Below are 14691 nucleotides of genomic sequence, written 5' to 3'. Positions count from 1 at the left end.
AGCAACCCCAGTGTTTACCTCTTCTCATAGGGTCTCACCTCCGGAGAGTTGGAAGAGATATGCCATTCAGGGACCATGTATTCTCACCCTCAAAGTCTAACATAGAAGAGAGTAAATGGCACTATGGTTCTTCTTCCATGAATGCTCCTCATTAACTCAGCATTTTCCTGGTGGTCCTGTCTGGTTATTATGTAAGCAAGGAGTAAAAAAGAAATCATCTCATAAGATGTGCCTGAACACTGACAGGTGTAGGGAGAATGAGGAAAGACACCATTATTGACTTGTCCTTGAAAAAGGCATGGGGCGGGACAGGAGGGGGCAGGGTCATAGCTTTATTGTGTCTGTGAATCCTAACCCTTACTGGACATCAGCTTTCCCAACCATTTTACTCTCCAGGACAGCTCCTCTGGGTCTTTCCTTAACCAGACCTTGGACACTGGGCTGACTGAACCGATTTAACATGCTTTTGTGGAGGGGAGGGGAGAAAAGAAGAGATTAGGAGAGAAATACCCTCAACATGAATATGTGGGTTTAATGAAGCAAACTTAGGATACCCGCTTCTCATGGCAGGACAGGTGCTATCGGTTACCAAGTATAGAAATACCATCTCCACTGACTGGAGACCAAAGCCTCTACAGTCATTGGGTTTTGTGATCACACGAATTTACACCACCATCTTGAAGCACTCATTTCAAACAAGCTTTCAATGAGAAGTGTTTTGGAAAGCAGGAGAGTAGGAAAATGCTACAATTTCTAGGTAAATGTCGTACAGCACTTAATCCAGTCTTCACGCACAGTCCGCCTGTGGTGGCATTGACAAGACATCTCCAGATTGGGCAAAACTTTTGCCGTTTCCGTGGACTGCAGATTCCTCGAGAGCCTCTTGTCTGCCTTTCCCCTCTTGCTGGCACCTCCCTTCGGCCCTGTGTGCACCTTACATTTTGATCCATTCATTTGGCGGCTTCATTTGAAGCCTTTCTCGGGTATCCTCAGGGCAACTTTTGGCTCCTTGGAGTTGATTTTTGCCCCTTCAGAGGCTTCTCCAAGCGATCAGGCAGCATGCAGACTTCTTTTTTTGCCTTTGGAACAGTGGTGGTTTTTATCTACAAGATTGTTCCCCCACTTAAAGCAATCTCCCCTGCAGCTAACAGCTGTCTGCATCCAGATCTCCCCTCTAGGTGAATAAAATCCTTCCAGAGGCTAATGCTGGCTGGAAAAAGTGCTTCTGTGCATCTAAGAAGCATAACAGAGCCCTAAGCAACAACCTTTGATGTATATTTCGTCAATGGGGAAGAGAAGAAGATCAAAAACATTTTTTCTACCAAACTGTTTCTTGCAGATGAAAATTTTTGTTGACTCAAGGCTTTACCCAATGTGAGGTTTGTCCTCGCCGATTAAATGAAGCCTGGATTGAGATCGTTTTTTCCCTACATTGCTCTTCAATTTCGTTCTCTGTGCTGTGTGGGCATAATACTTCATCAGCAAAGTGGGTCCAATAACTGTCTTCCAAATCTCTATCTTGTTTGGTTTGCTGAGAAACAATTTTCATCCAAGCATAAAATACTTTGTTCAAAGAGTCAACCTTCAAAAGGTGGAATTCTAAGTCTGTGAGCAAGCCGACTAAAAATGAAATGAGAGTACTTATTTTTGGAGGACATTAGTTTTGCCTCAGTACCTTGGATCCCCATCTTTCATAAGATCTAAGATCAATGTACCTTAAGGTAGCAACATTTGTCATAATTGCCTGATACATTAACATCTTTCAATACCAAATATTAACTTTGACTGTGAGATCACTAAACCATATAATGATTTTGAACAAGGAATAATAACTTGACTTTTGAGGACCAGTGAAGCTAATAGCAAACTTTGGAGACAATGACATACCCTTAGACAGAATTTAAGCTTAGAATCTAATGAAAAGTTTCTTAAGCCCTATTTATTGAAAGATGAGAACTTGGTTTCATTATTCAGTTCTGAATACTAATTTAGGCATACAGAAGCAAACCACAAGGCACAATAAGTGAGCAGTTTGTTTTTAACCATTCAGCCTCAAAGCAGGCATCAGTCTAATATTTCATGTTCCCTGTATCAGGAGGGGAAGAGCCTAAGGAATGTTACTTTCAGTAAAAGCAAAAAATAAAAAATAAAAATTTCATCCTCATAGAGAAGATTTATACCCCCAGTCTTTGCAGAGCAGTGAGAATGAGAAGATTTTTTTTTTACTTTTTTTTTAAGCTCTTTGAAAATCCAGACCACACTATTGATTACTAACTATTCATTGCTGAAGGCAGTACTCTGTATTCAATAAATTAGGCTTTAATTCCTGAGTCCAACAAAATAATTGACCTCAAAAAGAAGATAAATGAATAGGCTGTCCTGAGCTCATGATTAGAATCCACTTTCCAGTCTCATTATATTAGTATTTTTCAATTCAGTGATTTTTCCATTCTTTTTTAGTTTCGTTCACAATCTATAACACCTTTCACCCTGCTCCTCTATGAACAAGGCCAAGCTATTTCCATTCTTGGTTTCAAGAATGAAAGGTTTTAATATGGCATTTTTATACTTTAGTATTAATATTGATCATTTAATATCATTTCCATTTTAGGACAGACTAGGTAACTAATATTTCTGAAAAATTCTGAAATGTTCTTGATTGCATAAAATCCTATATAACATAGACATCAAGCATACAGAAATATTTTGATTAATTGATCCTTTGAAAACTTTGAAAAATTTACTCTATTTGCATCAATGCCGATTTTCCTTACTGAATCCTTGAAGATTAGGGAGGTTTAATAACATTTATCCTGATTTTACATTTGAGAAAATTTAAGATAAGAAATATTTTGTTTTTTGAACAAGATCACACAGGGTTTATAAACCATGACTTAGGAAATCCCTCACTTTTTACTGCCACTATAGCAACAGAATTCCTATATTTAGGAAAGTATATTCTTTCATAGTAAAAAGGTAAACATGTGAATAGAGTCCTTTTTAAGGTTTGATGCTTTGGTTTGTTTCATTTAAAAACAACTATAAAATAATCCTTATTATTGTACAGGCACCATCTAATGATTGCAACAGTGGTTCAATGTTATATTATTCAGAATTGAAGTGGCTAAATCAAGGTCTTCTGATAAAGCAGAAGTGAGGTGTGGCTTCCAAGGAATCTGTAGAGAGATTCATGTCTTCTTTCCTTCTGTGTCTCAGGAGCAAACCCCCCAGAGTTCCAGAAAAAAAGATACTATTTGTTTGTTTGCTTGTTTTTGTTTGTATTCCTACTGGGATTCCTTGAGGTGTCCTGGCCTTGCTTTGTCCTTGCATTAGCCGAGAGGGGACATGGTATCAGAGAGCAAAGAGAATTATGAGAGGTAAAAAAGGATCCCTCTGATGTTGGGAACCTGGATTTATAAACTCGGACACATTATCTCTTCTTAGCCTTTTCTCTACCCCAAATTACATTCTCCAAATGGGATAAGACTTGAGCTTACTCTCCTGAGGCTCATCTGTGCAAATGGATAGGTGTCCTTACATACATGAAGTATGTCTTGAAGTATGTCCTCCTATGAGGCCCAAAGAGGCTAACAGTACCCAGTGACATTAATTTCCAATTTCTTGCATCCTATAAGTGAGTCCACTAATATTCAAGTTCTGCTGCAGGATAGCAGAGTTCTTGGTGTACTCTTTTTCAGTTAGAACTTCTTAGGCAGAACGCCCTATGTTTTATTCAAATTCTATAAAATGATAGTTTATATTTATAATGATAATGCAAAGTACTTCATAACTTTCTGATTCATTATGGCAAGCTAAATTACGTTCATTAGAGCTTTGGTATTAAGTGAATTTAATTGCATTATGAGTCTCTTAACACTGATAATTGATTGCTATATATAGCAACTACAGAGTCCAAAATATTGCACTAATTTAAATATCCCATTTATGAACTATTCCAAATAACAGCGATTTAATAGAATTTAATGTTAGAACAGATTTGTAAACAGGCTGGAGCAAAAGTTTTTATCAGTATGCATTAGTTATTATGTTAATGACAATACTTTGCAACATATTTTGATTTGAGTTTATATCAAATTAAGATTTCCTAAAATTTAACAATAAATGAAAGAAGAACCCAGCTACTTTGGAGGAGTAGTAAATGGTATACTCCTAAAGTTAACGAATGCTCTTTCAAGTGGAAATCATGTGGTCTTGTTTTCTTTGACTCATGGAAGATCATAGATGTAGGGCAAAACTTACGTAAAATATTATCACCGGTTCATTGATACCTTAATCACAGGATATATTTTTGTATGAAAAGGACCTTTAGAAACCATTGTTTCTAAGTTAAGTAGATGCATTGGGCATTCTAGATCTTACCAGTTTATGACCGTGTTCTTGTTTTCTTTGCAGAATTTTTCCGAGAGCTCCTGGAGAATGCAGAAAAGTCACTGAATGATATGTTTGTACGGACCTACGGAATGCTGTACATGCAGAATTCAGAAGTGTTCCAGGACCTTTTCACGGAGCTGAAAAGATATTATACCGGGGGCAATGTAAATCTGGAGGAGATGCTCAATGACTTCTGGGCTCGGCTCCTGGAACGTATGTTCCAGCTGATAAACCCACAGTATCACTTCAGCGAGGACTACCTGGAATGTGTGAGCAAATACACAGACCAGCTGAAGCCCTTTGGAGATGTACCCCGGAAACTGAAAATTCAGGTCACCCGCGCCTTCATTGCTGCCCGGACTTTTGTCCAGGGGCTAACTGTGGGCAGAGAAGTTGCAAACCGAGTTTCCAAGGTAATTGAAAATCTGCTGTCTTTCTAATTGGCCTTCCTCTTTTGCTCTGTTTTTAAACAACTGTTTAAAAAAAAAAAAAAAAACAAGGTGAAAGTTCTCCCTTACAGCAGTCCTTGCTCTTAGAGAAATCAGATAAATGTCAAGGTTTAATTCTGTTTTTTTTTTTCTTACTTTGTGTGAGAGAGACAAGATTTCAATCCATTCCATGTTTGGAACATAATGTCAATATTTATCAGCGATATAGCAGAGAAGCTTTTATCAGGAATGGTGCGGAAACAGGTGTTTTGTAACCATGACCACTTGGCACTTGTGATCAGAGTTTTCAGAACGATAAATAATCATGAAACAGTCCATCCGGAGGTTATAATCCTTGAGGAAGTCACAAGGCGATAGTCTTCCTGAGGTCTGCAAGTAGAGACAAGCTGCTGTTCAGGACACCAGCTCCCCCCATTTCTTCTTCTTTATCACTCTTGTGAAAGTGGCCAAATTCCTTAGTAGTGGAGGAAGATCCCTTTGCCTAACACCTGTAGAACTGGATTAGAGAGGAATAAGGAATACAAAGTATAGATTCTGGCTGAGAATTCCTTTTGTTATCCATTAGCTTTGTAATTCAATGCCATGTATTGCATTGGGCTTAAAAGCAAGATAAATCGCTAATACACATCATGCCTTTCCTTGAGGATGTCTCTAAACCTTTAATGCAAGGGGTCTTTCTCCACTGCTTGCTTTAAACATAGACTGTTTCCTGTGTATAGGATATTTGCCTTGTGTTTAAATTCTTCCTTGACATTCAACTGTTCTTATGAATTGGGCTTGCCCATTTATGAGGTTAACCCAACAAATAAACTGAAAGATGGTTTACTCTAAGAGGTAAAGTAAAAACAATAGCTAACAGGAATCTGGTATTATGTCGCCTAAAAAGGTCATATTTGTACAAAGATTAATGACAAAAACTACTTTCTTATTGCAGGGCTGTGACAAAGAGCCACATATTTCTCAAAACTATTGGTACCATCCTACCATGTTTCTTTTTTCTCCACTTTGATGTCCTCAGTATTTACATCTTGCATAAAAACTGTGTATACCCTTAAAAAATGTTTCTCCATGGCACTATTTATAAATTTCATAGCAATCCATTTTTAAATTACCTGTTCCTACCCAGTTTATGTGAGCATATGGAAAGACTATTTTCAAGAAGGCTCTAAAAAGGTAATCACATGGGACTTAATAGGATAAAGGACATATTATTCTGATGTAAAAATCAATGTTTTTTTTTAAATTGAAAATCAACAATATTCTAGATACCAAAGGAACTAGAGCCCCAAAAGTGGATTAATAAGGGATGAACCAGGTGGAATAGCAGGAGGAAATGTGATCATCTGGGAAAAATCTGTAAAATATAGAGAAGTACAAAAAATAAATATGTATCCCATATATTCTTGAACAGATAGCTTTTTTGTTAAAAAAAAAAAGTAGCTTTAGTTACAGTGCCTTCATATTGAAGTCTTTGCTTTTGTTGAAGAATGAAACACACAACCAGCTTTTAAAACAACACAAGGTAAGAAATTCAAAGCAGGAACTGATGTATGCAACATCCTTGATTGTTTACTTGGATTCTGGCTGAGTGTGAATAATATTTAGAAGTCTATATTTTGGCCTGGGGATGTGCTGGTGCGATAAGAGTGTTTTCTAGCAAAGCATTTAAAAAGCCTCAGGGGAAGCTGCTGCCGATTCTCAGAAGGTGGCTTAACAACTGCCCAGAACTGGCACCTCCCTTTTAATGATTCCCTGACTGTTCAGTGGGAGGTCCTTGTAGATCAAAATCAAATCTACTAGTCTTTCTGGCATGAAGGTTGACATCATGGAGCATCCACCAATGGGGTATGACTTTTCATTTTTTTTCCAAACATGATGAGGAGGAACACTGAGATCATGCTTCTCCTGATCCTTGCAGGGTCAACATTCATTTGCTGAGCAACTGCTGTGGGTCTGTGATGTCGTTTGTGGTATGGAATCATGGAATGTTGACTGTTGGAATGTTGACTGTTCTGTGCAGATATTGGCTTGTCTGGCCTGAGTTTCAAGAGCCCTAATCTACACAAATCATAAATCCCATGCTGACATCTGGGCACCACCTTCTAGTAGAAAGATAAACAGAAAGAGAGAGAGATACAGATAGAGATATGTGGTTTAAAAGATGCTGAGCATTTTTTTTTTCTAAAATACTTTATGACTCAGGGAGTTAAGCATTTTTATCAATGAACTTTCTCACCTAACGATTACCAGATGGTCTATAGCTGACTAAACCAGAAATAGAGCTACTAGGATTATTAGTGTGCTGATAATTTTCAGCACCCAAAGTATTTTTTTGTAATAAGAATAAAATATTACAGGGCTAAATATATAAAAAGGAAAAGCAAGAATGGTGTTGGAGGTATAAGCCCTTCATAAATCTGAAACCTCCCTGTGGTCCATTACTTGAGTAATTTAGAGTTGGTGAAATGACTGCAGAAGAGGGAAGGAATTCAAGGCAGAATTCCCAACTGGAGATCAACAAACTAGGTTATCTCCTGCATCTTGGTTTGGAGAATACTTTTTTTCTTTCAGTTTCTCTTTTCTCTTTCAGTGGCTTCTTAAATCTTGGGGAAGATGTCATTAATAGCTTCTAATTAATTGTTTTGACTGAAAAATTTATCTCTTTGGCAAAACACAGCCATTTGACGCAAATGTTTTGACATGATATCATAGGGAATTTCCTTTACCAGAAAAATGGAGGAATACTTTGTAGGTATCGACACAATTATTTTTTTAAATTTATGTTTGCCACATTATAGATAAAAGTCTTGTCTTCTTCTAGGCACTGAATGGAGCTACTTAATTTTAAGTAACTGTAACTGGAGATCTGGTTCTTAGAAGTATTAAATGATTTGGAGTGAGTATCTGTGGTCAATTAGCCAGGATTCATTTTCTCTTTGAATGGCTATATTTTTCCGAGCACCAAGTGTTGACAAAATAAGATTTGGTAACTTGCATCCTTTATTGGTGGAAGGATAAGTGGACATGCTCACTTTGGATAGCAATTGGAAAATAACTCCTACCATTGAACAAGTACTTATCCTAAAGCTGCTGTTCTACCCCTGGAGTGGACCAGGGAGGCATGTACATGTATGTATAGGTAGATATGTGAAAGAATGTTAATAGCAGCACTGTTTGCAATAACATGAAAAGTAAAAAGATCACAGACGTCCCATCTGCGTACATCATGAGCTCTTTACACCCTGAAATCCTATGGGGCATTGAAAATAAGTGAACTATAGCCACACTTGTAGATGAATCACAGAAACCTCATTTTGAGAGAAAAAAAAATCACCAAGCATACAGACAATATATATAAAATTCAAATAATGTAAAATGAAGCAATGCAGTATTTAAGAATAAAAATATAGGTGAGAAAAAATTTTAAATTGTAAACACAAACATCAGATGGTCATTACCTTTGGGAGTTAGGTTTGGAGATTTTATAAAGGAGAGATATACAGGAGTTTCTAAAGTTATTGATAACATACTGTTTCTTAAGCTCTGGGCTATGTGTGTGGTCGGGAGTGCATTTAAAACCATTTTAATGAAAAATATTCAAGTGGGGAAAGACTTTGCCATCGTTCCTCTCTGATTCTCTTCATCTGCGCAGATATGATCAAGTCCCCGAGCTGTCCTCATGAGTTAATCAGATTTACTGCTGTCTGTGACTTGTTAACCATTCACTTTCCATGCCCCATACTGTGCTGAATAATATCAGGTAGGCATGGAAGGCAAAGCTCTCAAATGAAGATAAAAGCAAATTTTGATAATGTGGTCACTTGGAGAGAAAGAATCTAGACTATTCTTTAGCTTTGTCCCTTTATTAAAACACCACTCCCATTCCCTTATATATACCCATTCGTGCCTGGGAACATGGATGGCAGCTTGTCAAACACTGTGAAGCACACAGACAGAGGCCTGCATAAAGAGGTGTTAACAGGTTGTCTACTTAGACCAAGCTTCAACTGTTTATCATGAGGGCAAATGTAGAAATGACCTCGTGTCTGCACTGGCCCGTCTTGATGCCATTTAAAAAAAAGAAGACATGATTTTCCTATCTTTCTGCTTTGATAAAATTGACTTCTATGGGTAAACACTGTAAATTATGTCAATACAACTACATCAACTATGCAAGTCATTTCAATGACTCATTCCAGGCAGTTGGGTAGATAGTAGAGCTGAGAGCCAGAGAACTTGCACTATTGCCAAAGACTGTCATGGATCTTTTTTTCTGTCTTTCTGTCTATGTATCTATCTGTCCACCTATTCATCCAGCCATTAACCTAAAATCCTCCTTTCTTGTGGATCATGACTTTGAAAGGAAAGTCTGGCTTTTAGTCTTTAGGAAGACCAGAATATTTTCATCCGTAGACACCTGCCATGTCTACTACACAGACTGTCGTTTTTGCATGAAGAGCCTCTTAGCTGGTTCATCCACCTGAGTAAACAGCTTTGCATTAACAATGCAATAAACAGAGTCAATTTTCAATAAATGTGGTTAATGGACTATAAGGTTGAAAAAATTTAGCATCAAATTTGATGAAATGAAGTCTATGAAATCCATCCATTGAGAGCATTCTCTGATCACAATGGAAAACCATTCTGAAGAATTTGCCATGGATATAATTTACAAGAGAAATGGTATTCTATTTAGCTGTTTACTTTGGAGAAAGAATTTAAGATGTAAAGTCAGACCACCTGTTGTAGCTATCACCTGACTCATTTGTCTTGTGCCTTTTATGGTGATCTTTTAATTGGAGTTAACTTCTTTGGAGTCATCCAGAAATGAAAAGGACCACTGAAAGGTCTTAGGTGAATGAAACCTTTTTATAGTTCTTCTGTGGTTAGTGTATTTTCTTCTGTAATTAATGATTATTCAGTGTAGGTTACTGCAGTAATTTACAGTGTTAGGAAGAAGAGGTAAGCCTTTTGAAATTATCAGTAATGCTTCTATGTTTACAACTTCAAAGTCAGCATAAATAACACATGCTTGCTGCTTTTATGATGGTGGTGTGGACATTATATTTAGAAAGTACTTTGCAGTCGATAAATAAATAATTTCATGATAAAAATAGGAACAAAATACAAGTACTAGGAGCCATAACAATGAAAATAGCTTATTAGTATAATTCATTGAAAATATATGAATTTTACCAAGGTGTAGGTGCTGTGATAAGCTCTGGAAATCACAATATTATAAGAAAGTCCTGGTGTCAGAAGAAGAAAAGAACATTTCCCCTCAGGAATAGTATGCCAGATACTACAGATGGGTTTAGACAATTAAGAGAGACAGTCCCATTTTAGTTAAACCATTTTGGTACTACCCAAAGCAATCTACATTTAATGCAATCCCTAGCAAAATGCCACCAGCATTTTTCACAGAGCTAGAACAAATTATCCTAAAATTTGTATGGAACCACAAAAGACCCCAAATAGCAAATCTTGAAAAAGAAAAGCAAAGCTGGAGGCATCACAATTCTGAACTTCAAGCTGTATTACAAAGTTGTAGTCATCAAGACAGTATGGTACTGACACAAAAACAGACACATAGATCAATGGAACAGAATAGAGAGCCCAGAAATGGACCCTCAACTCTATGGCCAACTAATCTTTGACAAAGCAGGAAAGAATATCCAGTGGAAAAAAGACAGTTTCTTCAACAAATGGTGTTGGGAAAACTTGACAGCTACATGCAAAAGAGTAAAACCGAACCACTCTGTTACACCATATACAAAAATAAGTTCAAAATAGATGAAAGACCTAAATGTGAGGCAGGAAATCATCAAAATCCTAGAAAAGAACATAGGCAGTAACCTCTTTGAACCCAGTGGTAGCAACTTCTCACTAGACATGTCTCCAGAGCTAAAATGAACTATTGGGACTTCATCAAGATAAAAAGTTTTTGCACAGCGAAGGAAACAATCAACAAAACTAAAAGGCAACCTGTGGAATGGGAGAAGATATTTGCAAATGACATAATGATAAAGGGTTATTATCCAAAGTTTATAAAGAACCTATCAAACTCAGGGCGCCTGGATAGCTCAGTCCGTTGGGTGTCTAACTCTTGATTTCAGCTTAGGTCATGATCTCAGACTAGTAGGATCCAGCTCCATGTCAGTCTCCGTACTCAGCAAGGAGTTTGCTTGGGATTCTCTCCCTCTCCTTCTGGCCCTCCCACCCCTGCTCTCTCTCTCTCTTTTTCCAAAAAAAAAAAAGGAACCTCTCAAACTCAACACCCAAAAAAATAAATAATCCAATTAAGAAATGGACAGAAGACATGAATAGACATCTTTCCAAAGAAGACATACAGATGGCTAACAGACACATGAAAAGAAGCTCAACATCACTCATCATTAGGGAAATACAAATCAAAACCATGATGAGATAGTCAGAATGGCTAAAAATAATAACACAGGAAACAACAGATGTTGGCAAAGATGTGGAGAAAGGGAAACCCTCTTACACTATTGGTAGAAATGCAAACTTGTGCAGCCACTCTGGAAAATAGTATGAAGTTTCCTCAAAAAGTTAAAAATAGAGGGGCACCTGGGTGACCCAGTCAGTTAAGTGTCCAACTCTTGGTTTGGGCTCAGGTCATGATCTCAGGGTCATGAGATCAAGCCCTGCGTCGGGCTCCAGGCTCAGCGCAAAGTCTACTTGGGTTTCTCTCTCCTTCTCCCTCTGCCCCCCCCATAAATAAATAAATCTTTAAAAAAAAAGTTTAAAATAGAACTTCCCTACAACCATAATTGCACTACCAGGTATTTACCCAAAGAATACAATAATACTGATTCAGAGGGGCACATGTACCCCAATGTTTATAGCAGCATTATCAACAATAGCCAAACTATGGAAAGAGCCCAAGTGTCTTGTCAACTGATGAATGGATAAAGAAGAGGTGGTATATACATGCAATGGAATATTACTCAGCCATCAAAAAAATGAAATCTTGCCATTTGCAACAATGTGGATGGAGCTAGAGCATATGATGCTAAGCACAGTAAGTCAGAGAGAGACAAATACCGTATGATTTCACTCATGTGGAATTTAAGAAACAGAACAGATGAACAGGGGAAGGGAAAAAAAAGAGAGGAAGGCAAGCCATAAGAGTCTTAAATATAGAGAACAAACTGAGGGTTGCTGGAGGGTAGGTGGGCAGGAAGATGGACTAAATCATGATGGGCATTAAGGAGGGCGCTTGTGATGAGCACTGGGTGGTGTATGTAAGTGATGAATCACCAAATTCTACTCCTGAAACCAATTTTACATTATATGTTAACTAACTAGAATTTAAATGAAAACTTAAAAAAAAAAACCACTTTGGTTATTTTGATTAAAACAGTTTAAAATTTCTCGTTAATTTTAAGTTCTCTTGCAAAATATATAGCTTAGGTGTATGAATTTGAAAAATGGTTGAGATAAGAAAAGGGCAGAAATTGAGGAAAATGAAGCCATTTATTTCCAATGCATTAAAAACCATTTGTGTGGGGCGCCTGGATGACTCTGTCAGTTAAGCGTCTGACTCTTGGTTTCAGCTCAGGTCATGATCTTAGCGTCCTGGGATCGAGGCCCAAGCTGGGCTCTGTGCTCCATGGGAGTCTGCTTGATATTCTCTCTCTCTTCTTCTCCCTCTGCCTTTCTGGCCTCTCTCTCTCTCTCTCTCTCTCTCTGTCTCTCTAAAATAAAGAAATCTTTAAAAAAACCTATTTGTGTATTCTTTCTTTTTGTTCTTTTTGTAGCTTGTGTCTCTTTCTAATACCTATGCCTAAGTTAGGCTATTTTATTTTAAAATTATACTACCTATTGGAATTCCATTAAAATGATCACCTTTCTCCCTGTTGAATTTGATTGTGAAGTTTTATTCATATTAAAAGGAGAAGTTAACAAGTTCCTTAACTCTGTCTAAATACAGCGTAACTAGGAAAAGTCTGGGAACCACAGTTCTGCCTCTCCTGTACCTAACAGGTATAGTCTTTCTCTCCTTTACAGTTCAAGATGGAGTGGTTGTAATAACCCAATATTCCTCTGAGCCAAATGTGGATTCTTGTATGAGTGGAGCCGTTTTGGAGATTTAGTTCCACCCTCATCGATAAACACTTATTCATTGTATATTATACGTCAAGTACTATTGGTAAGTTCTTGAGATACCACAACCAAGCAAGTTAACATATTTGCAAGTACTGGTTGGGAAGAGAGAGACACACACACACACAGAATCAATGTATACTGAGAGAATTACGCAATAAATGTCCTGGGAACAGAGAGGAGAGGCATCTAGCTTCCTCTTGTGTGCTGTGAAACCCTCAGGGGCATTGAAGTCCGAAGCACTTGTTGAAGGATGCCTGGGCATTGGGCAGATGATGAGGGCACCTGGCACAGTGAAGGATGCTGTAGGCGGAGGCAATGGCCAGCAGAAGCACAGAGGGATGAAACCAAATGATGTGTGCAGGTAGCTGCAAGCACATGGTGTCCCTGAGGCATAAAGTACAAAGCAATGAATAGCTAGAGATGAAGCTGGAGACCTAAGCTGAGCTCTTGAATAAAAACTATTTCACTAACAATTTCGTGCATGGCAATTTTGCCCGAATAACAACAACCACCACAACAACAAAACTTTCTGTGGTTAGAAGCATTCTAGTATTTTTGAGGGACAGATATATGCCGAGCACTTACAGTGTGTCAGGCATTATTCTATAAGAAACAGGGAATGACGATGAATAACATCGTCCTTGAGGAAATCAAAGACTATCCAAACGTTCAAGTGTGGTGTAAATGATAAGGATAAAGACAGAGATCTGTATAGACCACTGTGTGAATCAAGAGAAATACATGTCCCCCTTTGTCTTGGGAAATTGGAAAAAGCACTAGTCAGGTAGGTAATAGTCAGACTCAGACTTTAAGAATGAATAGGTGTTACAGAGGGAGAAAGGATGTAAGGCTTTCGAAATCGCCAGGGGCCCAACAGGTTCAAAGGCACAAATCATGAAAGGTCATGGTGTTTAGGAGAGGATGCCAGGAGGTCGATTTGAATCATATTATTTGGGTCATATTTTAAGTTCAGGAATTTCATGGACTTGGCACAGGCAAGGGGGTAACAGTGATTTTTTCCCAAAAGATAAGTATCTGATCAGGTACTCACTTTAAAAAAGATGGTCCATGGGGATGGTAATCTGGATAGCGAGCCTGACGGTGGGTGCAGTGATGGGGGCTATTGCAATTGCTCAGATAAACAGTGATGATGAGACATGGGTCAGCACAGGTGGAGCAGAGTACAGAGCACCCCAGGAGAGACAAACACACCAGCAAGAATTCAGGTTGGTGTGTCTTCTCGGGCTCTCTCCCCAGCAACGAGCATAATTCCTGGCACAAAGTTTGTTTGCGTTTAATAACAGCTGTCTCCCTGCTGACTGGTTTGAGAATCACCACCATATAAATGTTTGTTGGCAAAGGATGGTAACATTTGGCTAGAGAAAGAAAGGAATAGGAGCAGAGGAAAGCATATAAAGATTTAAAGAGGATAAAGAAAGAAGACACCTGACAAGAGCCAGGAAAGCATATTGTCCTGAAAGGAAAGGGAGCAGAATCTCAAGAAATTGAGTAATCAACGGTATCAAATGTTGCAGATAGTCACATGGGAGGCACAGAGCAAACAGACCTTCGGATTTGGCCATTACGATATTACTAACTAGCAAGTGCAGTGTGACCAGACTGGTATTCAGTGGTTGAGAAGTTGCCTCTTCTGCCACTCACTACACATTCTAGAACAGGCTGAACAAAGCATGGTCCATGGACTTGGTGCTCATGAGCA

At 38.2% G+C, this 14691-nt stretch overlaps 1 protein-coding gene across 2 annotated transcripts in view; it reads left to right on the top strand.

Moving 5' to 3' along the window:
* GPC6 (glypican 6) overlaps positions 1-14691 on the top strand; it is a 1079188-nt gene that overhangs the window by 539385 nt on the left and 525112 nt on the right. For both annotated transcript variants that reach the window (XM_073894397.1, XM_025874780.2), the window contains exon 3: positions 4414-4805. In XM_073894397.1, coding sequence (XP_073750498.1) covers positions 4414-4805 — 392 coding nt within the window. The remainder of the gene's footprint in view (positions 1-4413; positions 4806-14691) is intronic.

The sequence above is a fragment of the Callorhinus ursinus genome, unplaced genomic scaffold (genome assembly GCF_003265705.2).
Source record: "Callorhinus ursinus isolate GAN/ISIS: 27379988/994484 unplaced genomic scaffold, GSC_fseal_2.0 scaffold7, whole genome shotgun sequence".
Taxonomy (NCBI): domain Eukaryota; kingdom Metazoa; phylum Chordata; class Mammalia; order Carnivora; family Otariidae; genus Callorhinus; species Callorhinus ursinus.
Note: the sequence above shows the minus strand (reverse complement) of the source record. Positions and strands in the feature narration are given on the sequence as shown.